Here is a 21,234-nt window from a genome sequence, read left to right as displayed (position 1 = left end):
AGGTGAAACATAACATTTGTTTACACACAGGTAAACTAGGAGCTTTAGAAAATTAGATAAGACAATCACGCATGAGACTACTTGACTCATTTAGTTAACACTTTCCTCAAAACCAACATACAACATTAAGCTACCTACAAATATTTACTCATTTATACAACTGAGTAATTTTACTGGAGTAATTCAGGGTAAGTACTTTGCTCAAGGCTACTACAGCTAGAGATAGGATTCAAACCTGCAACTTTTTGGGTCCGAAAGCAGCAGCTCTCACCACTACACCACCAGCTGCCCCCATCAGTTCCCTCTCAGGGGTCTTATATACAATATGAAGGATATATTCCAAGAACTCAGAAGTACTGTATAAAGGTTTGGGAAAGAGATACTTTTCCACAATACAATATGTAACGTGTGGAAAACAACACATCATTACCCTGATAAAAAACAGAGGTTCTAGTCAGTTTTAATAGTAAGCATGAATGAAAATACTAGTGCTGTAAGAAGTTTTTTTTTCTCATTCTTGAGCGAGCTACCGAATGACTATTGAATGAGTAATAAAACTAATACTGCCTAACTATACTCACTTTACAGACCCTGTGAGGCCCTGTTTGTTACAATGTTGCATTTCCACAATGAACATATAACCAGCTCTCATCTTTTCTTTGATTTTTTTCAATAACAGAAAATAATAGGCTGTGATTAAAACATATACCCATAAGTACCATTCAGGTGTACATTGTGTAAAAGATTTAATTTTGGATGTGGGGACACTAGGAGACTAGTGGTGCATATGTGTGTATGATGAGCCTTTTCTCCCCTCGGGGCTTGCCATAGGCGGGAGTTTGCACATGCGCACTGGAGCGCATCAGCCAGTCTTAAGTTTGACACGTGTTGCATCCAATAAAAACTTTGCAGGTGTTTGAAACCAACCTGGACGGGTATCGTCTGTTATTTTCTGGATGCCTAAGTGTCTAGGCGAACCCTACAAGAACTCTCGGTTACCACTGTATTGTTTACAGTGGAACTGCAGAAAAACTGACATTTATTCGTTCCGCATAATTAGTTTTATAATATAAAAAACGAAAAAATAATATTTTATTCTGATATTATTATAATTATATTTTAATATTAACAGTTCAGGGCTGAAACAACTCTTTTGGCATCGTACTTGGTCTAGTAGAGCGGTATATAAACCGAACGTAGACGCAACTGCGTAAACGACTCGCAAAAGTAGACTTTTAACACTTTTCCCTTCAACGCTGAACGGCAATAAAGTTTTTTCAAAAACCGACGCTGGACATTTAAAAAATATTGTCGTCCCATGATGCTCTGCTGCCACGGCTGGGAATTCAAAACGAGGGAGCCAATCACCGGAGTCCGTAAGCAACGGAGCACGATTTGAAATGATAGTGTATCAGTGCTGCCAGAGGGGAGGCCAGGAGAGACATCAGTAGTGGAAACCGTCGTCGTCGAGTTCGTATCCTTACCCACCATTTAGATACTGTTCGTCCAAGGCAAGTCGATATTAATACTACTTTGAATCGTTTTGGTTTTATCGCGACGGACCGCTGCTGTTAGTTCGAGTTTTAGTTAGAATTATGCGAGTTTGTACGGACGGACGCACTTGACTGAAGAGAAGGCAGCCGCTGAGCCAGCGCTCGTTAGTTGTCGTCGTTTTGTAGGCTCGCGCTCGCTCGCTCGCTCGCGGTTCTTCGTCCAGCCGGCGGCGGCGCTTTTTTTATTTCATAAAACAAGTAGCGTACGAGTGTCGTTCGCTTCGAAACGCCCAAGAGATGAGCGCGGGAACGGCAAAGGCGACGAAGGCGTCGGCGCAGAGCGAGCCGAAGAGCGCAAGCGCCCCGCTGAAGGAGATCCCCGACATCCTGGTGGACCCCCGCACCATGAAGCGCTACATGCGCGGCCGCTTTCTGGGCAAAGGTGGCTTCGCCAAGTGCTACGAGATCACGGACGTGGACACGAAGGAGGTCTTCGCCGGCAAGGTGGTCCCCAAGGCCCTGCTGCTCAAACCTCACCAGAAGGAGAAGATGTCCATGGAAATCACGATCCACAAGAGCCTGGACCACCCGCACGTCGTGGGCTTCCACGGCTTCTTCGAGGACGAGGACTTCGTGTACGTGGTGCTGGAGATCTGCAGGCGGAGGGTGAGTCACCGCAGCAGCAGGCCGCTTCTTCCTGCTGCAGCATAAATTATGCCGTCATCAGCGCTGCGGAGCCCTGGCTGGCTTTCTTCCTCATCTTCCCTGCTGCTCCAAAGGTTACCTGGGTAACTAGTTCCCCTAGCCGCTCACTTTTCCTAACTCTCTCATTTAGCTGATGCTTTCCACCAGCAGCACCTGGCAATCTGATTTATTTTACTGTAGTAATTAGCGTAAGTACCTTGCTCAAGGCAAGGGTACTACAGCTGGAGGTGGGATTTCGATTTCAAGCTGTGACCCCTAGATCCGAAGCCTAGGCAGCAGCTCTATCGTGCCACCAGCTGCCCCATCCCAACTGGCCGAGCTGCCTCCTGTTCTCATGAACATCTTGTTCTTGGTTGCTCAATGAAAGTCGTTATATCGCCTGCTGTAAGCCGTTGTAAGTTGTCGCTCACTGGCTGATTAGTGGTAAGCTTGACTAGCTGTTTGGGGACTGACTTGCTTGTTGGGGAGAGCGCTCACTTGCGATCGCTTCTCTTCCGCCCATGCGCAGTCGCTCCTGGAGCTGCACAAGAGGAGGAAGGCTGTGACGGAGCCGGAAGCTCGATATTACATGCGGCAGACCATCCAGGGATGTCAGTACCTTCACAACAACAGAGTCATCCACAGGGACCTGAAGCTGGGTAACCTCTTCCTGAACGATGACTTGGATGTCAAGATAGGTGAGCAGTCTGTCTGGATCGGGCCTAGCTTGGTTATGTAAAGTAACACTTTTGCATTGGAATAACTGCAGCGGTTATTTCTCTTGTCTGCATTGGAGCAGCTAACCGTGTTTTCTTTTGATAAGGTGACTTTGGTCTGGCAACAAAAATTGAGTTTGATGGCGAGAGGAAGAAGACGCTATGTGGGACTCCCAATTACATTGCTCCCGAGGTGCTGTGCAAGAAGGGCCACAGCTTTGAGGTGGACATCTGGTCCCTGGGCTGCATCCTGTAAGTACAGTGTGGACCTGAGTGAATGTAAATACATGAATAAAAGCCAGTGTGTGTATGTATCTCTTACAATGTGATTCTAAAATTCTTGACAACCCTTCAAAAAAATGGTGCAATTTTAGTTAAATCATGTGGGGTGGTTTTTTTTTTTGAACCAGGAATTTGGTACATTATTGGTACTTCAGCTTCTTGATCAATGTGTCAAAATTTAAAATGGGTACATTCTAATATCTTGCTTTTTTTTATCAGTCCTCTAAATATGGTTTACATCTACTTCCTGTTACAGCTACACTTTGCTAGTAGGGAAGCCTCCGTTTGAGACATCCTGCCTGAAAGAGACTTACATCCGCATCAAGAAAAATGACTACACAATTCCACGGGTGTGTTGCAGTGTTCTTTAAATAAATGTTCCTCCTTTGTATAGCTCCATCATTCTAAGGGCAGACTCTCTTCTTCCACAGCACATCAACCCCACAGCCGCATCTCTGATCAAGAGGATGCTCCATGCTGACCCGACTCTCCGGCCCGCCATTGGAGACTTGCTGACGGATGAGTTCTTCACCTCCGGCTACGTCCCCCTGCGTCTGCCCACCACCTGCCTTACAGTGGCTCCTCGCTTCTCCATTGCACCCAGCTCTTTGGAGGCTGAGCACCGCAGACCACTGACTGCCCTCAACAGAGGTGAACTTCCCACTGCGAACTTACTGTGATCTGAGTATCATGTTCATGATACAAAAAAGGATTGTGATTTAAAGGGGTGAAATAGCTGAGTTTGAATTCAAACGAGGCCTGCCTTTGAACCCTTGCTTTAAAAGTGACCAATTTTGCAGTATTTGAATATACTGCTAACATTGAATGGTTATGTATCTTTTAGAAACTGAGTGTCAAGTGGAAAAGATGGAACAGAAAGAAGAACCTCCACTCAGGTAGGCATTACACTGAGGCATAATACTAATGTGACTTAATTTAGATGTAATGTTGATGTGGCATCCATGAGCATTTTTCTAAAATGTTAGTGTTGAAACCTGTTTTACAGGGAGGAATCTGAGTCTGCGGACTATTTGTCTGACATGTTAAAGCAGCTCAACAGTGTTAATGCTTCAAAGCCCTCGGAGAAGGTTGTAATTCGTCAAGGTAAGCAAAGGATTTCGGGCTGAGCTGCACCTCCTTTACTCCAGTTGTGAACCATGCTCCTTATTTGGGGTGCCAGGCAGTGAAGCTTCAGGAACTCTGTTTAAATTCTTCTCATCCTGCTCTGCGTTTGGCTGGAGCAATAGAAATTTGAATTAATTTGAGTGGAAATTAAGAAGGCATGCCAGTTTTGCTGCCATTCCACAAATAGATGTGCAGTACCAACATAATTAAATCTGAACATCCAATCCCAGAAAAATGTTGGAGGCACTAACATTTATTACACAGGTGTGTACTTGGAAAAAAATAAAATTGAGAACTACACAAGCCCACAGTACTGACCATGTGGGGTCACCAGCATTAATTCAGAGCTGTTTGTTTCCAATCTTGCAGAGGAAGCTGAAGACCCGGCCTGCGTTCCGATTTTCTGGATTAGCAAATGGGTGGACTACTCTGACAAATATGGCCTTGGTAAGATCCCCTGTCGAGGAATTAAAGTGGTTGTCTTCAAAGTTTTGCCAATGATGATTTGACTTTAAAAGAGAAAAAAAAACTTACACAGGATACCAGCTGTGTGACAACAGTGTGGGGGTGCTCTTCAATGATTCTACACGACTTATAATGTATGACGATGGGGACCGCCTGCAGTACATTGACCGAAATTCTGAGGAGACTTACCTTAGAGTGAGGTCGTATCCTTCCACACTTGCCAAGAAGGTGAGCACTAATAATGTACTGTGGTTTAGTACTGGCATTTAAATGATTCCTTATTTATGTTGTCAAGCTGTATAGATTTTGGAAAGTCAGATTTAGGTTGTTTACAGTACAGCCTGATCTCCCTCACTAGATTACACTTCTGAAGTATTTCCGCAACTACATGAGCGAGCATCTCCTCAAAGCCGGTGCCAACATCACTCCGCGGGACGGGGATGAGCTGGCCCGCCTGCCGTACCTGCGTCACTGGTTCCGCACAAAGAGTGCCATCGTGCTGCACCTGAGCAACGGCACAGTGCAGATCAACTTCTTTCAGGTGGTCCGCCTCAGTTTCCCCTCTAATCCCGATTTGGTAACACGTTTTATCTGACGAGCGCCATGTGTTTGTTCGGTCTAACAATGACTTTTCTGTGTAGGACCACACCAAGCTGATCCTGTGCCCTCTTATGGCTGCGGTGACGTACATTGACGAGAAGAGGGAATTCCGCACTTACAAGATGAGCCTCATTGAGCAGTATGGCTGCAACAAAGAGCTGGCCAGCCGCTTGCGTTATGCTCGCACCATGGTGGAAAAGCTGTTGGCCTGCAAGTCCATTCCTCCCCGAAAGGCTGCAGCAGATGCAGAGCATGCCTAATCGCTCTGCTCTCACTTGTAGTACCCTTCACGACTATTACTAATATCTTACAAATCTACCGCTAACGCCTGTAAATGTCTGAAACTGGCCAAAGGGTTCCCTTAGGTGGTTTACACAATACTTTCCCCAACTCTCGTGAATATATTTTTGGAATAAGGGTATTTTTTAAGTAGGAAAAACAAGGTCTCTGTACAAGCAACTTGAATTGTTCAACGCACTCATGTTGAATTTGAGTTCCACTATGCCAAAGTGGCAAAAGCTTAGTCTTATGTACTTTTTAATGTTTGTATGTCTGTCTATACTATACCCACTGTATAAAATCCTGGATAGAAATATACAGTAGGTGGACAAGATGTTGAACTGATCCGTATATTCCAAGTGAATAAAGATGTTTTTGGAAATTTTTATCGAAGATCAAATTTTAATTTTTTCACTGACAAGTACTCAATTTGAAAATATATTTATTCCAAAAGTACAAGTATAAAAGTATCCCCAGTCCCATTTCAAAATTCTATGTACAAAACATTTATTCTGCAGCATGGGCAAATGCCTGCAACCTATGTGTGCAGAGTGGAAAAAGTTTAAAATGTCACAAATATGCTGTTGTCTTGCCCATATTGTGTTGGCACATTAAGTTGGCATTTTACTGCCAAACCACCTTGAAACTAGAATAACTTTTTTGTCAACCATGAAACAGACCCCTGGTTTCATCCCTTGTCCTGCTGACCATTTGTGTTTAATTTAGCTGAGGTAACCGAATTGCTAACACCTGAAATGTTACTGTATAAAATTTGCTTAAACACCAAGCCTGAGGAGCTTCTGCTAGAACCAATACCAGCATTTAATGTGCAATTGAGACCAGGGTTAAAATGTACCAAAGCAAGACAATGAAATTGTTTTCAGGTATTAGTTTGCAATGCTAGTAATTTGTGTAAAAAATAAACAAACAATGCTATAATCCAATTTGTAAACAATCATGTTAATCTACAGCCAGGATGGTTTCATCATCCTCAGGGAGCAGCCAGCTGTTGAAATTAGGGGGTGGCTTCTTTAAAATACTCAGTTTATATTGTAAATATTGTATCTGGGGTCACACTCAATGTATCTTTGAGAAACATGTTTAAAAAGAAAAAGGAAAAACTCTGGTTTATTTCAACAGGTGTAACAGCGCAGTCCTCATCCCTCACTGCAGTAACAAGGCTTCCGTGAGACATCCGTTTGTATGCTGCTTTCCACAGGTTTCTGCTTCCACAGACTGTTTAACGCAGTGGTTTGCACGGAGGAAACCTCGTTCCATGCGGCAGACGCATGTCCAGGCTGACGTGATCCCAAAGGGGACACGTCCAAGACGGGGGTCACAGCGATGGGCGTCCTGTACCTACGCTATTCCTTCATGACGTCAGTGCCTGGTGGGGGGTAGTAGGTGTGAAAGAGGCGCTCGTGAGCACAAAAGCGCAGGGCGCCGTGCGTGTGCAGTAGCAGCCGAGGGAAACGGGAGGTGAAGTAGTGGACAAAGCCTTCTGGGACTTCTCCAAGAGTGTCTTGCACTTCCGACGGTAGCTCGTGGTAGTGGTGCTTCTGTTGAGTACACGGAGGCTGTCAGAACGGACAAATACTTTGACATCCAAGGTGCGATGCTTCGTAAATGTGGACTATTGATTGAACTCTGGTGTGAAAGGACTTTCTGATGTTTCCTCGCTCTACTCCGGGAAGTGTTCAGGGCTTTTCCGTGCTTTTTCAATTATAATTTTGGCATTTGGATGTGTTGCTCCATTGAGATTAATGCACCAAGCTGCAGTCTTACACATACTGCACAGTAAAGAATTTTGTTTCTTTTGATAAAGGCACCAGCTGGACAAACAGTAAAGAATATGAGCAAATGTACTGCATTTGTAGCTGAAAGCACTCCTGTCATGGACACTGAATATCTATAAAATTTCCTGCAAAATACTGTAATGACTTTTGTGATAAATAAAAAAAAATATTTAATACTATTTGACCCACCTTATTCCTCATGGCTCTCAGTAAATCCCGAACTGAGTTGCCTTTGTAAGTGCGGAACTTGCGGAGGTCTGAGGGGACAGAGGACATGTGGTCAACCTTGTTGGACAGAGTTCAAGTGCACTGATTGATGGAGTGAAGGAAGGAAGGATAGATAAAGCTTAACACAGAATCACTAGGCACAAAGGTGGGGGGTAACACCCTGGATGAGATGCCAGGCCATCGCAGGTAACCACACACAGTCACTGCAAGCAATTTAGAGCATCTAATTATCCTGAACTCCATGTCTTTGGCCTGTGGGAGGAAAGTTGCACTGTATTATATAATCGGAAAGCGGCATTCTTTTGTAGCAAGACAGTGAAGGTAAATCAAACGATCGGCGAAAAGAAAAGGGTTTTTGCAACATTGTTGCCTTGACCAATTGCTCGCGGGGGGTTTGGCCTGTGCCTGCCATGTGGCAGGTCTGGGGTTCCAGTCCTGCCTGGGGTGGCTTGTGGTGGACTGGTGTACCGTCCTGGGTGTGTCCTCTCCCCCTCTGGCCTTACGCCCTGTGTTGCCGGGTAGGCTCCGGTTCCCTGCGACCCCGTATGGGACAAGCGGTTTCACTCAACGTGTGTGTGTGTTGACGGTCTTTGCAAATTAGTCTCCAAACATGTGAGCAATTTAAATTTCAAGCGGCACTGGTTTGAAGCAAGAGAGCAAAGTTACACCAAAAGATCACGGAAATAAAAGGCTTTACAACATGAGTGACAAAAATAACACAGACCTACTAGGCATCGTTCGAAAGGTTTTTCACAAAATGTCAACATTTTTTATTTTTTACTGTAGGTCCGTGTTGTATGAATCGCTATATTGCGTAAGTTTTACCTTTGGACTTTTGGAAATGTGTTTGGGAACCACCCAGATTTGAAACATGTGGGAAGGAAGTGATCGAAAAAAAACTGAGGTCCAAACTTGCGTTATATGCGATACCACATTGTATCGAGTCGCGTTACGTCGGGTCTACGCCGTATCACACTGCTAAAGTGACAGCCATCGTAAGTCAAGTATATTGTAACTCGAAGACCACCTGTACTAGGAGCGGACGCTGGAAAACCGCTGGAGGAGGTGAATACCGGAGCCTGACGAAAAGCAGCACTGACAGCTCAGCGGGACCAGTGGAGTGCCACCTGCGCTCACCTGTCTGCAAGGGCACTGAGATGTGCATCCTCCAGTTGGTCCTGACCACCGCCCTGCCTGCCGCCTCCAGCCGCTGTACGATGGGACTGTCTGCTGGCTCCTTCTCTATCCGGTCACTCACATCCTGAAACACAGACGTACCTTCAGCACCTGCTCCGCTCTTTACCCGCAGAGCCACCCGTGTGTGGGGGTGGGGGGGGGCGTTTCCGCCCAGGCCAAAGCCGCTTGGAAAGCAGTACTCTGAAGATCCAACCAACAGCGGGATCTCCAAAGAACCAATGAGTCTCCCTCTCTCTCACCTGGAAGAACTGCAGCTGCTTCTCGGGGCTCCAGAAGAACGGGTGCTTGAGGATGCAGGCTGTGGAGGGTCGGGAGTGCGGCCGGGCGCCGATCATCCTCTCGATGAGGTCTCTCGCGATCACGTCGTCTGACACAGAGACGATGACACCACGCCGCTGAGGTCTTTTTAAAGATTGTTTTTCCTCACCTTTTAACCCATCTTAGTTTCTGGTAATCTAATCTAATATACACATTTTTCACCATCAACTAATGTATGTAGTATATTAAATATTTCTTATCCTTATACATTGCACTGTAGCAGCTGTTTTATCTTAACATAAGTGAACTTATATAAACTTAACATAACATAACTTAACTTAAAATGAGTGAAGGAAATCAGTTAAAAATAATGTAAAGCAAAAAAGTCCATTTTCAAGTTCATCCTCAATGCTTTTAGCTGTATTATTATTAATAAGGGTGCGGAAACTGACAAGCAGGTAGTGTAGCAGTTAGACTGGCCTCCTCTGGACTCTGAGGCTGCGGGTTCGAATCCAGCGTCCAGCTATGGCCCCCTTGAAAAAGGTACTTAACTTGATTTACTCCAGTAAAAATCACCCAGGTATATAAATGGGTAAATTATTATGAGTCGTTTTGGAGAAAAGCCTCTGCTAAATGAATGAATTAATGAATGAATGAGCGTAACCATAAAAGATACAGAAAAGCCTCATTTAGAATGCAATTTTAGATATTGGCTCATTAACGTCAAAGTTGTGACATCTTACATTTTATTCATTCAACTGATGCTTTTTACCAAAGCAATTTACAGTGTTAAGCTACTTAGTTATTTACCCATTTATACAGCTGGGTAATTTTACTGGAGTAATTCAGGGTAAGTACCTTCCTCAAGGGTACTACAGCCGGAGGCAGAAATCGAACCTGTGACCTTTGGGCCCAAGGAAGCAGCTCTAACCACTATGCCACCAGCTGTCCCAAATGACCTAAACTCCTCGAAGCCAAAACTGAGAGTGAAGAGTAAAATGAGGCCAGGTGGGACAGAGATATGAGCGCAACACTGATCGAAAAGATGTCGGAAAAGAAAGAGAGCACCTTCGCGTGCAACAGCTTCGGCCTCTTTCGCACCGGTTGAACTGAAAGGCCAGGCGCCGACAACCACACGGCACTCACCATGCTGGTCTTCCATGAAGTGGTCCAGGCTGTACTCTCCCGTCAGGATGTTGGCCTGCCGGTGAATGGTGTCCCCAAAGGGATGCTGACCCCTGGACACCACATAGTAGAAGACGCATCCTGCCGAAAAGATGTCCACGGCACTGGTCTGCAGAAAACGTCAGGAGGCATCTGTGAAGACTAGCCACGAACATACACTCCACTCTGCCTGGAGGCTGCGTCTCCGGCGACGGTCCTCACCGGTTTGTCCCTAGGCGGGTCACGCAGCACTTCAGGGGCGATCCATCCCTCCGTACCGGGGATCCCCGAGCGCAGGCTGAAGCTGTGGCGCCCGGCGGGCAGCTTCTTACACAGGCCAAAATCCGAGATCAGAGCTCGCACCTTCCCCAGCGGCCCCGGCATGGACAGAAGGATATTCCGCGGCTTCAAATCCCGGTGCACTGCGGGTAAACAGGCGGGAGGGGCCAATGCTGACAACGAGGCCACGGAAGCCGACGTTCCCGTTCCCGAACACGGGGCTGCCGAGGCATCGGCGTTCCGCGGAGCTCACCGATGTTGAGGGAGTGCAGGTGGTTCAGGCCACACATGGTCTGCTGCAGCAGAGTCGCCGGGTCCAGGCCCGGGTACGGGAACTCGGGATCCTCCACGAACTGCCACAAACGCAACGCATACATCACGTCTTCATGCTCTCCATCGCTATTTCGGTCAGTCTAGTTAGGGCCACCTTTGTCTAAGGCGGCTCGCGACGAACACACGCCGCTCCGCTTACAGTTATCTGCTCATACACACAGCACGGGAAAACGCGCAAAATCACATTCGCAAACTACGTGCAATGTAGAGTCACTAGAACGTTCATTCCCGCGGTAAAACACGCAGTCTCAGCGTAGCGCTAACATTAAGAGCGGTCGTTCTTTGGACCGTGGGCGGAAACTCTCATTATTCCAGTGCTGCTCACGACCCGGATTTGGAAAACGAGCCCCGGGAGCTTTGAGCCGACGGCGGTTCCCGCCTCGCCGAAGCCCTTCCCGCCGTGCGGCGCAGCTCCGCGCCCCTCGCTCACCTGCTGCAGCGTGGCGGCGCACAGCTCGATGGCGATGTACGTGAATTGCCGGTCGCGCTCGGTGCAGAAGTAGCGGATCACGTTGGGGTGCTCGTCCGACTCCCGCAGCAGCTGCACCTCCCGCTCCGCGAAATCAAAGCACTCGGGCAGGATGCGCTTGACGGCCACCCGCCGGCCGTCGAAGTGGCCCCTGCGGCCAGACGCTCGCGTTAAGGGCCCGGTTCCCCGCAAACGCAAGAACGAGTACAAACGTCGGCCGAACGCTCTCTCTTACGGTCCAGGAACTCACCGAAACACGAAGGTGCCCTCGGCCCCGTGCCCCAGCACCTCCGATGGGCTGAAGGAGATCTTCCCTACGTCGACCTCCTCCCCTTCGACTCCATCTGTAAACGAAAAACAGAGGTTTGCTCACCGATGACTTTTGCGGTCTGCTGGACAGAAGGGCCTCAAGGGCCTCAAGGGCCAGGCGGGCCCCCTGCCCGCTTACCCTGCACCTGGACGGGCTCCGGGTTCTGCGGCGGTCTGGGGCCGTCGGACAGGCTGCTTCTGCTGGAATCGCTGCTGCTGCGGGGGGCTGGGGTGTCGGTGGGCGACGGGGGTGCCTGGGGGGGCTGTAGCTGCTGAAGCCTGTTCGCCAGGGCCTCCTCCAGCTGCTGCTGCTGCATCTTTTCCTGGCGAGCCATGTGCTTGGGCAGGAAACACAAATGCGTGCATTCGCATCACCGGTGAACATGAGCGACGCTCCCAACGTTACTCGTCCATTCGGGCACCGGATTTCACACTTGAGTGTCCTATTAGATCTGTGTGCTCCCGACAAAAGACACCCCGGCTCCACGATTCCTCCGGCTTACCCGTGGGTAGGTGAGCACAAACATGAGCCAGCCCCCCAGCAGCAGGGTAAGCACTGCCAGAGTGAGGGGATCGTGGGTCAGGCTTTCAGGCAGGACGGTCATCAGAGGAGGCACGGAGGCTCCCCGGGATTCTCGGTCCGACGGGACGGGCTCTCCGTTTCTGTCCACCGGCAGCAGCTGTTGAATATCAAGGTTAGGGCGAGATGGCAGCATCGAGCGGGTGAGGTCCACGTGCCGGGAAGGGGCGCTCACATGGCGGTAGGGTGTCCGCGGTGCAGGTTGGGGTGGGATCACTGCCTCGCCGGAGCGGTGGAGGTTCTCCGGGAAGCCTCGCAGCATGGTGGTGTGGGCCACGGGAGGCAGCTCGTGGTGACCTGTTACACGCACACACACAGAATCAGTTATACAAAGAACAATTTGGAAGATTTACTAATTTACACCAATCCCTTACATAACCGCTTGTGTAAACATACATCACTTTCTCACGCGCGGACGGAGACGCACCGATGAGGAGCCACTCGTTGTGCAGGCTGTAGGTGCTGCCCGGTGGGTACTTGACATCCGTACTGGGTGTGATCTCGCACTCGCCCCGCTCTCTCACGGTCACCCCTTCGGTTGTCGGCCCTTCGATCCTCGCCAGCGTCAGCCCACGCGGCTGCAAAAACGACAGGAGTGGACGTCGGCTGCACGGCCCCGGAGAGCCGGCCGCGCGACTCGGGATGGCGCGCTCACCAATATAGAGACCCCTTCGTGGACCAGAGATGTGGAGGCGTAGAAATGGGAGTCCAGTTTTCCCACATAGAGAGTGGGGCTGAAGTGGGGAGAAACAAACACGGTCTTAAAATGACCGTACAGCTCTATAGTACAGAATACATCTATCTTTATTTCCTTACACAAGCTGAGTGTTGGTGCTGGCCTGCTCCTTCACAAACTGGTAGCTCCACTTCATGCTGTGGATGTGCTGCGAGGTGAAGGTGAGGTATCGCAGGGTCTCCATGGCCAGGTTGAGGTGAGGCGCGCGTCGCAGGCTGTCCTGCATCCACAGGTAGACGCCCACCACCGGCGAGCCGTAGTTCTGCATCCAGAGCACGTCGCCCGAGTCGCGGTCCACCGTCACCATCAGTCCGTCCCCACTGGATGTAAAGTGAGCCATTTCTGCCGCACACACACACACGCACACGCGCGCACGTAGACACACGGGCATAGAGACACAGGCGCACATGCTTAGATACGCTCCCGGTATCCAACTAGTTTGGCCCTCTTGCTGCATCTTTTAGTCTCAGAAAGAATACTGCTGGTACCATTCTTACTATTAGTAGTCATTCATCCAGCTGATGCTCTTCTACAAGGTGATTTGGAGGGTCTGGTTTGGAACAGCCTGTAGTGTAGCGGTTAGAGCTGCTGCCTTCGGACCCCAAGATCACCGCTTTGATTCCCACCTCCAGCTGTTGTACCCTTGAGGAAGGTACTTACCCTAAATTGCTCCAGTAAAATTACCCAGCTATATAAATGGGTAAATAGTTGCAAGTCACTTTGTAAAAAAAAGCATCAGCTAAATGAATTAATGCAAATGTGCAGTGAGCTGCTTACAGTGATTTACCCATTCATACAGCGTGGTATTCCTACTGTATCTGTTTAGCGAATGTTCCTTGCTAAAGGGTGCTGCAGCTGGAGAGGGGACTCAAACCCACCAGCGTTAAGAATCCACCTGCGGACTGCTGATAAACCACTTCTCTACTCCGGTAATTCGGATGAGTGCATAGAGGAGAACAAAGCAACGCAACGGACGTAAAAAGAGTCATCGTTCTGATTTTCAAATCATGTCTCATTTTTTCTGCCTCCATATTTCAAAGGGCGTTCGGAGCCGGGCTCCTTGAAATCGCTAGACGTACTGTAGTCGTATTTCTCGTCGTGCAGCGGGGCCGAGTAGTCGTTGTAGGTGGCGTTCCAGCGCAGCTCACGCGTCTTGGTGTCGTACATGGTGATCATGTATTCTGCAAGGGACACACGGCGCACGTCAGAGACAGGCTTCGGGGCTGGAGAGGAGAATAACCTCACGAACCTGAACGAGGCGATGGCTGGAAACGTGCGCGGTGAGGTATGCGAGATCGGGATCAAAACACACGTCAAAAAGTAAGAGCAGAACGCGCAGTTTCTGGTGCCTCTCGAAATTAATTACACCCCCAGTCATTGTGCACCAGCGCAATGAGTCTAACAGGGTAAGGAGACCACCTTCTCAAGTGTCTTAGCCCTCTTAGTCTTGACGGCGATCCTTCAGCGATATGGTATCGTTTTGGGAGCAGCTAATTGGTGTTTGGACCCTGTTTTGTAACTCTGGATTTATACCGTGGGGTTGGGGGGGGGGGGGGGCACACCTGTACGGCCGATGTAGAGGAGAGGTGCAGAAGGGCAGATGGAGTCAGACGATCCTGTGGTTAAGCTGCTCTGTTTCTCTCCTGTTTTAGGGTCCACCACAAACCATGTGTCCTGCTTCTTCCCTGCAGACACACACAGATGAAGTATGACATTCGCACGCCGGTGTCCCGAGAATACAGAGACCTTGGCCGCGAGGGCAGGCTGCACTGACCTGTGTAGAGCACCCCGTCTGAGCTGCGGCACGGCGACGACTGGACCAACTCCGGGATGGTGAAAGGCAGCTTCTGCAGAGACAAAGTGACGCGAGGACATTAGTCCACACAGCCCCGAAGAAGGGCTGACACACACACACACAAACACACACACACACACACACACACACACACACTGTGTCCCCACTCACCATGAGACCTTCCTTGTTCTTGCCCCCCAACACGTAGAGACTCCCGTCGTTGGGGTCTGGAAGGAAGCCTGGTCTGGACGACACGGAATAGACCTTAATACGTCTTTGACTCACATTCATGCACCTGCTTCTACATTAATGGACGAACGGTAAAGCACTGCTTCTCACATATGTTTCACTATCTTTACGTTTCAAACTCCGTTAGAGCTCGACAGCGCCGCTATTCCATATTCAGATCACGGTTACATCCAGGATGGTGCCCGAAATTCGCAACCGCTAGTTTAAACGTTAATACAGACTTACTCATCCCAGTACACGGGGACTTGGATGATGGGATCTAGGAAAAAAAGGAGAGAGACGGTCTCAAAAAAAAACTGCTGTGGGCAGACAGTGCGGAGAGGGGAGGACGCAAGCGTTGCACGCTGACCTTCTTTGAGGGTCCACTTGATCTCCCCAGACTGCTTGCTGACCGCGTGTAGATGGCCATCCAGCGTGGACACAAAGAGCAGGGTCTCCGGGAGGGTCACCGAGCTCCCTGCTTCACACTGCACCGAGAGACAAGGAGACACTTAAAGTGCTCTTATAGCTCCCTACACAAAAGAAATACAACTGACTTTGAGCACCTAATGAAGACATTTGAATGTAGAACACACACACAGTCTGAAACCGCTTATCCCAGGCAGGGTCACGGCAAACCGGAGCCTAACCCGGCAACACAGGGCACAAGGCTGGAGACACACCCAGGACGGGACGCCAGTCCATTGCAAGGCGCCCCGAGCAGGACTCGAACCCCAGACCCGCCAGAAAACAGGACATGGCCAAACCCGCTGCGCCACCATGCCTCCCCTGAGTATAGAATAGTATAATACAGTACAGCATAACATAGTATAGAATTTACATCTTACATTTACATTTATTCATTTAGCAGACGCTTTTCTCCAAAGCGACGTTCATCTCAGAGAAAAATACAATGAGTGCATTACGTCAACAGAAGAAGAGACCTGGATGTAGACATGTGATAGGCCAATCGGTAGCTCGAACAATGAAAAACATTATTTACATCCGAAGCGGACACAATTACCGGCTCTGCAAAGCGGTGCAACCTGTGAACTCTCTTCTACTTCTGCACAATCACCACAGTATTTGAACAGCACGTGGAGTTTGTGCAACACGTATCATGTAGAATCGGCCCGTTGCTCAACGCTTGGCACATTATATTTATTATTTTCCTTCATTTCAATTTTGGGAAAAAAACTGCAATAATTTTAATTAAAATAAAAGAAACAGTATTTACTTATTATAGCCATATCCAGTATTTGTACAGACCGTAATCCATGAATAAAAGGAGGATATTATTAAAGCTTTATTGAAATTTCAACACATGCCACCGAAAATGGGTTTTTCCAGTTTCCTGCTTTGCAACGCCAATCACAGAACGGGAATTAACTGCTCAGTCCATTTTTAGCATTAAGCCGGCGCGATGGGCATGTCCGTAACTCGGCAGTTTATGGACGCAATTAAAATATGTATTAATGTGTCGGTACATTCAGAGAACAGCTGACACGGCAACTGAGCGAGCAACGATGCCAGAGAAAATAAAAACAATTACATGTTAACAATTTGGATGTTCTTTGGGTATATATATATATATAGGTTGAATTTGAATAAATGTATTTAATGTAGGGGGGTGCAGTGGCGCAGCGGGTTTGACTGAGTCCTGCTTTCTGGTGGGGCTGGGGTTCGCGTCCTGCTGGGGGTCCCGTCCTGGGTGCGTCCCCTCCCCCTCCAGCCTTGCGCCCTGTGTAGCCGGGTGAGGCTCAGGACAAGCGGCTTCAGACAATGTGAGCGTGTGTGCGTGTGTATTTAATGTTTCTGCAGGAAGGTACCGTGTTGCTCTTCTGGTTTTGCGTCCAGAGTGGGTGTGCGACTTAAGACGGCCGTGTCCAAAAGGAGCTTCTCCGAGATCCATTTGCATTTATTCACTTATCCGACTCATTTCTCCAAAGCGACTTACAATGTTAAGCTACTTACAATTATTTACCCATTTATCCAGCTGGGTAACTTTACTGCAGCAATTTAGGGTAAGTACCTTGCTCAAGGGTACTACAGCCGGAAGTGGGATTTGAACCCGCACCGCAACCCTTGGGTCCAAAGGTAGCAGCTTTAACCATGACGCACCCTTATGAGACACTCATAACAGTCTCATCATCATCATCATCATCATCATTGTCATCTCATAAGACCAGCCAGCGGCTAGAAGACAATTCAGGAATATATCAAAGCACAAAGGACAGGACTTCACACGAGAGCAGGTAAGCTCACGCAACACTAAGTGTTGTGAAACGCGAGCCGCTACGAAGCGTGTTTACTCTGAGCAGGATATCCTGGACCCGAGACGCTCCTTCTCCCATGCAGGGCGGGTCACTGAGCGCCAAGGAGCTGCAGAGCTCAACGCTCACGCAACTGTCTCGTTTGAACAGTTATATCCTACAAGCATGAATCGCACCACCCTTATGTAAGCAACTGAACTCATCGGCGAGAAAAAGGCCGTCCCGAAAATCGACGACGTACGAAAATACGAAAAGTCGAGTCTGTGTCGCTCTCGACATCGTTCTCTCACTGACGCTGAGAGCGACACAGACTGCTGACACGAAGAGGACAGTCAGTTAGGGGTGTCCTCAAGGTGTGCAAATAACACTCTTTACATCCGAACTGATCTCATCCCCACTTTTTGACCAGGTCTCGAGGCCGTTGAGGACCCTCCGTGTCCATGGACACTTTTCCTAACAGCACTTGGTGTCTTTTCACCTTCCTTAGACCCCATGCCTAATAATAATAATAATAATAATAATAATAATAATAATCCATTGGGTGAGATATGATTTCAATATATGATTTAATGTGTCTCTTGCTACAGCCAGAGCAAAAGCTGATCTTGAAGAAACACAACAGGTGTCTAATATATAACCCTTGGAAAGCACCGCACCCATATTTACTTACTGAGGCCTGGCACAAGAGGGCCAGTACTGGGGTAACAGTTAGGTTACAGTAGTGGGTGGGTGTGCTTTTGGCAAACAGTGTGTCGCCCTCAGCTTTTACCCCTGAATAAACAGCGGACGTTCGTGCGGCTCAAGGGAAAGAAGTCCTTCGTGAAACGGCGAACCTCTCGGACGACTTGCGCAGACGTCCTTTCGGATGGCGGGAGGGCAGCATTTGCGGATCGAGTGAGCTCAAGTGCAACCGTTTATGAAGTGGGAACCTAAGTTTTACCAGGCTAATAACTGTGAAAGTATAAGAAGAACATTTTCTGTGAAGTGATGGGGGGGGGGGGGGGGGGGGGTTCAAATCCAACGTGGGTAATTTACAAATACGTCACATCACCATAACGTGTAGCATTTTAAAGCAGTTATATCGATTTGTGCTAAATGTTTAACACTGGTCTCGATCACAGATGAGTGGACTGGCCTGCAGACACACACACACACACACACACACACACACACATACCAGTTCACACATTGCCCAGCAGAGAAAAAAGGCGATGCATTGTGGCGGAAAAAAAAAAAACGAAACAATGTCCAGTTGTTCCACGCCGCTCCATCGTGATTCCAGCATCTCTCCAGTCCACAAAGCCTGCGGCCGCCCTGGGATGTGAGATCAGCACTGGAACAGCGCTATGAGGGGGACGGAGGGACGGGGGGCAGATGAGAGCGGCGGACGTGGAGACTGACAGATGGACAGAGACGAGATGGAAGGAGAGCAGTGAGAGGTGGAAAGAGAAAGAGGGATGGGGAGACGGACAGAGGGAGAAAGGGATGGACAGAGGGAGAAAGGGATGGAGAGACAGACAGAGGGATGAAAGATGGACAGAGGGATGGAGAGATGGACAGAGGGAGAAAGGGATGGAGAGATGGACAGAGAGATGGAGAGAGGGATGGACATGAGAAGGGTGAGAAAAGGAAAGTGAGAGAAAGAGAGACGCCGGGGATCATGGGAAAGAGCGGGAGACAATGGGGAGCAGCAGGAGGGTACAGAGGGTAAGAGGGTATAACCGAGCACATGACTCCAGAAATAGACGCGCTCTGTAATTATAGCAGCGCGCGCGCGCGCGCCGCGACCCCCCCACCGCCCGCGGTAACGCAGTAAACACAGCGCTGTGAAAGCGGCCCTCTTACCTGCAAAAACTGTCCTCCGAGTGACAGCAAGAGAGGCACAAGGAGCCATAATCGCGAATCCCTCATTTTTCCAAACCGCGTTCCTTTCCTAATTATATTAAATACATTAAAAATAATAAAAAAGTAGCGATGCACCTGCCTCTTCGCTCTTGCTACATTCAAAATATTCTCAAGTTCTTCATCTAAGACTGGATCGTCTCAAACTCATATCCGGAGTCCATTTTCAGCTGTTTCTATACATCGCCGGCTTTGTATGGTGCCATTTTTAACTTTGGAAAGCAGAGCGAACCGCACGTACAGCCGCCCATGCAGGACGAGCCACCGATCACAACATTCACTCCCCATTTCCGTGTTGGGACGGAACCAGTGACGTCACTCAAGCGCAACTGCCTGTTGACAAACGAAAGGGCGGGGCAAAGGATTGAGAGTGACAGGAGGCCTGGCCAATGGGAAATTAAGATGCAAATACGTAGCTATTTTATTGCGGAAGCGGGGAGGGATTTTGGAAAGAGCTCGATGTCACTTTGAGACACGTGTAACAACATTGCTAGACGCTTGTACAGCGCACCACAGCGACAAAGATTCATTTTTACGCGGAATAATAGCCATTGTAACCGACGGGGAAGCGCTTTCCCAGGGTTTCGCAAGCTTTTCACACTCCTCTGTGTGGGTGTGACCTGTAGCCTGTGCGAGAAAAGTTCTTTAAATTGAATGACGTCATATATTTAACTAAAGATTGAGAAGTGGTCCGAAACACACTTCAGTGGTTTTTGCAAATTCAAAAGGAGCCGTTTCAGCGGTTTTTCAAGGAGTAAAACGGAAATTGAATCAATTTAAATTATGTACAATTACACATATATTTAATTACAGTGAATTACACATAATTATATAATAATACTTAAATTTAACTGTATAAATATTAAGGGGGGCGCAGCGGGTTTGACCGGGTCCTGCTCTCTGGTGGGTCCGGGGTTCGAGCCCCACTTGGGGTGCCCTGCGATGGACTGGCGTCCCGTCCTGGGTGTGTCCTTCCCTCCCCCCCGCGACCTGCTCTGCCGGGTTAAGCTCCGGTTTGCTGCAACCCCGCTCAGGACAAGCGGTTATAAACATTGTGTGTGTGTGTGTGTGTGTGTGTGTGTGTGTGTGTGTGTGTGTATGTGTGTGTGTTAGCCAGCCAGCCAGCCACTGAATCACTCATTGCCTCATTTTCGTCAATGACTCTTCCATCAGGGTCAGTCTACGAATCACAAGGCTAGAAAGGTATACCCTAATCAGGATGCCAGTCAATGGAATAATACTACTACTACTAATAATAATTAAACTCCATATATTCGTATTTAATATTAATTTTATTATGATAAAAAGATGTATTCATTATTATTATAATAATTAGGTCGCTTTTCTCTCGCTTTTATTTTAAAAAAAAAAACCAACCTGTAATTCAGCAGTTCAGGATAAGCAACTTTCTCAAGGTACCAGTGATGTGAGGTGGGTCTTTAACCACCTTCATGTCCTTGACCCATTTGCACCACTTTCCAATGTGCGCTTCGCCATCGTCCGTCCCCTGCAGAGGCCGCCTGCACACACTGGTGTTCACCTGAAGGTGGCGCTGCGTCCAACTGCGGCAGAGCATGTGGTTTCTCAGGAAAATGTCTTGTATAAATTTAAAGCGTTACTCTCTTCTGCTTCAGAAACAACAGGCCACTTCTAGTATGTCCACTTTTCTCCAGAGCAACTTACAATGTCAACCTACCCACACTCATTTACATATACACAGCTGGGTAATTTTATTGGAGCTAGTAAATACCTTGCTTAAGGGTATTATAGCTAGAGGTGAGATTTGAACCTAAAATCTTTGGGTTCAAGTACAGGGGCACTAACCACTATACTACCATCTGTCCCCAAATCCCCAGTACACTTGTTACCCATCTTTTCACCTGGATACTTTTTTTTTTATTGGAGCAATCCAGCAGAAGCACCTTTCTCAAAAGCATTGCAACAGGAGGGGGATTTGAACCCGCAACTGGAATTGGAAGCTCTAACCACTATGGTTCCTACTGCCTTTCACCTGATGATGCCTTTGCCCAAAGTAACAAAACA

The 21,234-nt window shown here is 48.3% G+C and overlaps 2 protein-coding genes across 3 annotated transcripts; one reads left to right on the top strand and one right to left on the bottom strand.

The window, feature by feature from the left end:
* The first annotated feature begins 1,238 nt into the window (after positions 1-1,238).
* Positions 1,239-6,030, top strand: plk1 (polo-like kinase 1 (Drosophila)). Its single transcript, XM_018740678.2, has 11 exons — positions 1,239-2,159; positions 2,707-2,875; positions 3,001-3,145; positions 3,432-3,525; positions 3,607-3,826; positions 4,020-4,071; positions 4,182-4,279; positions 4,670-4,747; positions 4,839-4,993; positions 5,124-5,306; positions 5,407-6,030. The coding sequence occupies exons 1-11, from the start codon at positions 1,791-1,793 to the stop codon at positions 5,623-5,625; spliced, it is 1,782 nt and encodes a 593-aa protein (XP_018596194.1). The 5' UTR covers positions 1,239-1,790; the 3' UTR covers positions 5,626-6,030.
* Positions 6,029-19,478, bottom strand: ern2 (endoplasmic reticulum to nucleus signaling 2). 2 transcript variants are annotated; one of them, XM_018740691.2, is made up of 23 exons: positions 19,135-19,212; positions 18,467-18,685; positions 15,387-15,504; positions 15,263-15,296; positions 14,960-15,032; positions 14,768-14,840; positions 14,556-14,678; positions 14,073-14,174; positions 13,074-13,335; positions 12,913-12,991; positions 12,685-12,835; positions 12,433-12,554; positions 12,181-12,357; positions 11,817-12,015; positions 11,619-11,712; positions 11,330-11,519; positions 10,820-10,919; positions 10,510-10,709; positions 10,270-10,417; positions 9,105-9,232; positions 8,806-8,929; positions 7,630-7,697; positions 6,029-7,203 (listed from the first exon to the last, which is right to left on the bottom strand). In XM_018740691.2, the coding sequence occupies exons 2-23, from the start codon at positions 18,572-18,574 to the stop codon at positions 7,009-7,011; spliced, it is 2,868 nt and encodes a 955-aa protein (XP_018596207.2). In that variant the 5' UTR covers positions 18,575-18,685; positions 19,135-19,212; the 3' UTR covers positions 6,029-7,008. The 2 variants fall into 2 exon arrangements, with proteins under 2 accessions (XP_018596207.2, XP_029102650.1); XM_029246817.1 differs by lacking the exon at positions 18,467-18,685 and having other exon boundaries at positions 19,135-19,478.
* Positions 19,479-21,234: the final 1,756 nt, after the last annotated feature.

The sequence above is a fragment of the Scleropages formosus genome, chromosome 20 (genome assembly GCF_900964775.1).
Source record: "Scleropages formosus chromosome 20, fSclFor1.1, whole genome shotgun sequence".
Lineage (NCBI taxonomy): Eukaryota > Metazoa > Chordata > Actinopteri > Osteoglossiformes > Osteoglossidae > Scleropages > Scleropages formosus.
The sequence above is the reverse complement of the archived record's forward strand: the minus strand, read 5'-3'. Positions and strand labels throughout refer to the sequence as shown.

Excerpts from the sequence above, each read along its gene's own strand:
- plk1 (XM_018740678.2), top strand. The coding sequence starts at position 1,791 with ATGAGCGCGGGAACGGCAAAGGCGACGAAGGCGTCGGCGCAGAGCGAG. Across the intron at positions 2,160-2,706 it reads TGGAGATCTGCAGGCGGAGG|TCGCTCCTGGAGCTGCACAA; the intron begins GTGAGTCACCGC and ends GCCCATGCGCAG. Across the intron at positions 3,146-3,431 it reads TGGTCCCTGGGCTGCATCCT|CTACACTTTGCTAGTAGGGA; the intron begins GTAAGTACAGTG and ends TTCCTGTTACAG.
- ern2 (XM_018740691.2), bottom strand. The coding sequence starts at position 18,574 with ATGCTGGAATCACGATGGAGCGGCGTGGAACAACTGGACATTGTTTCG. Across the intron at positions 14,679-14,767 it reads AGACGGGGTGCTCTACACAG|GGAAGAAGCAGGACACATGG; the intron begins GTCAGTGCAGCC and ends GTGTGTCTGCAG. Across the intron at positions 10,710-10,819 it reads CCTGCACTCCCTCAACATCG|TGCACCGGGATTTGAAGCCG; the intron begins GTGAGCTCCGCG and ends GTTTACCCGCAG.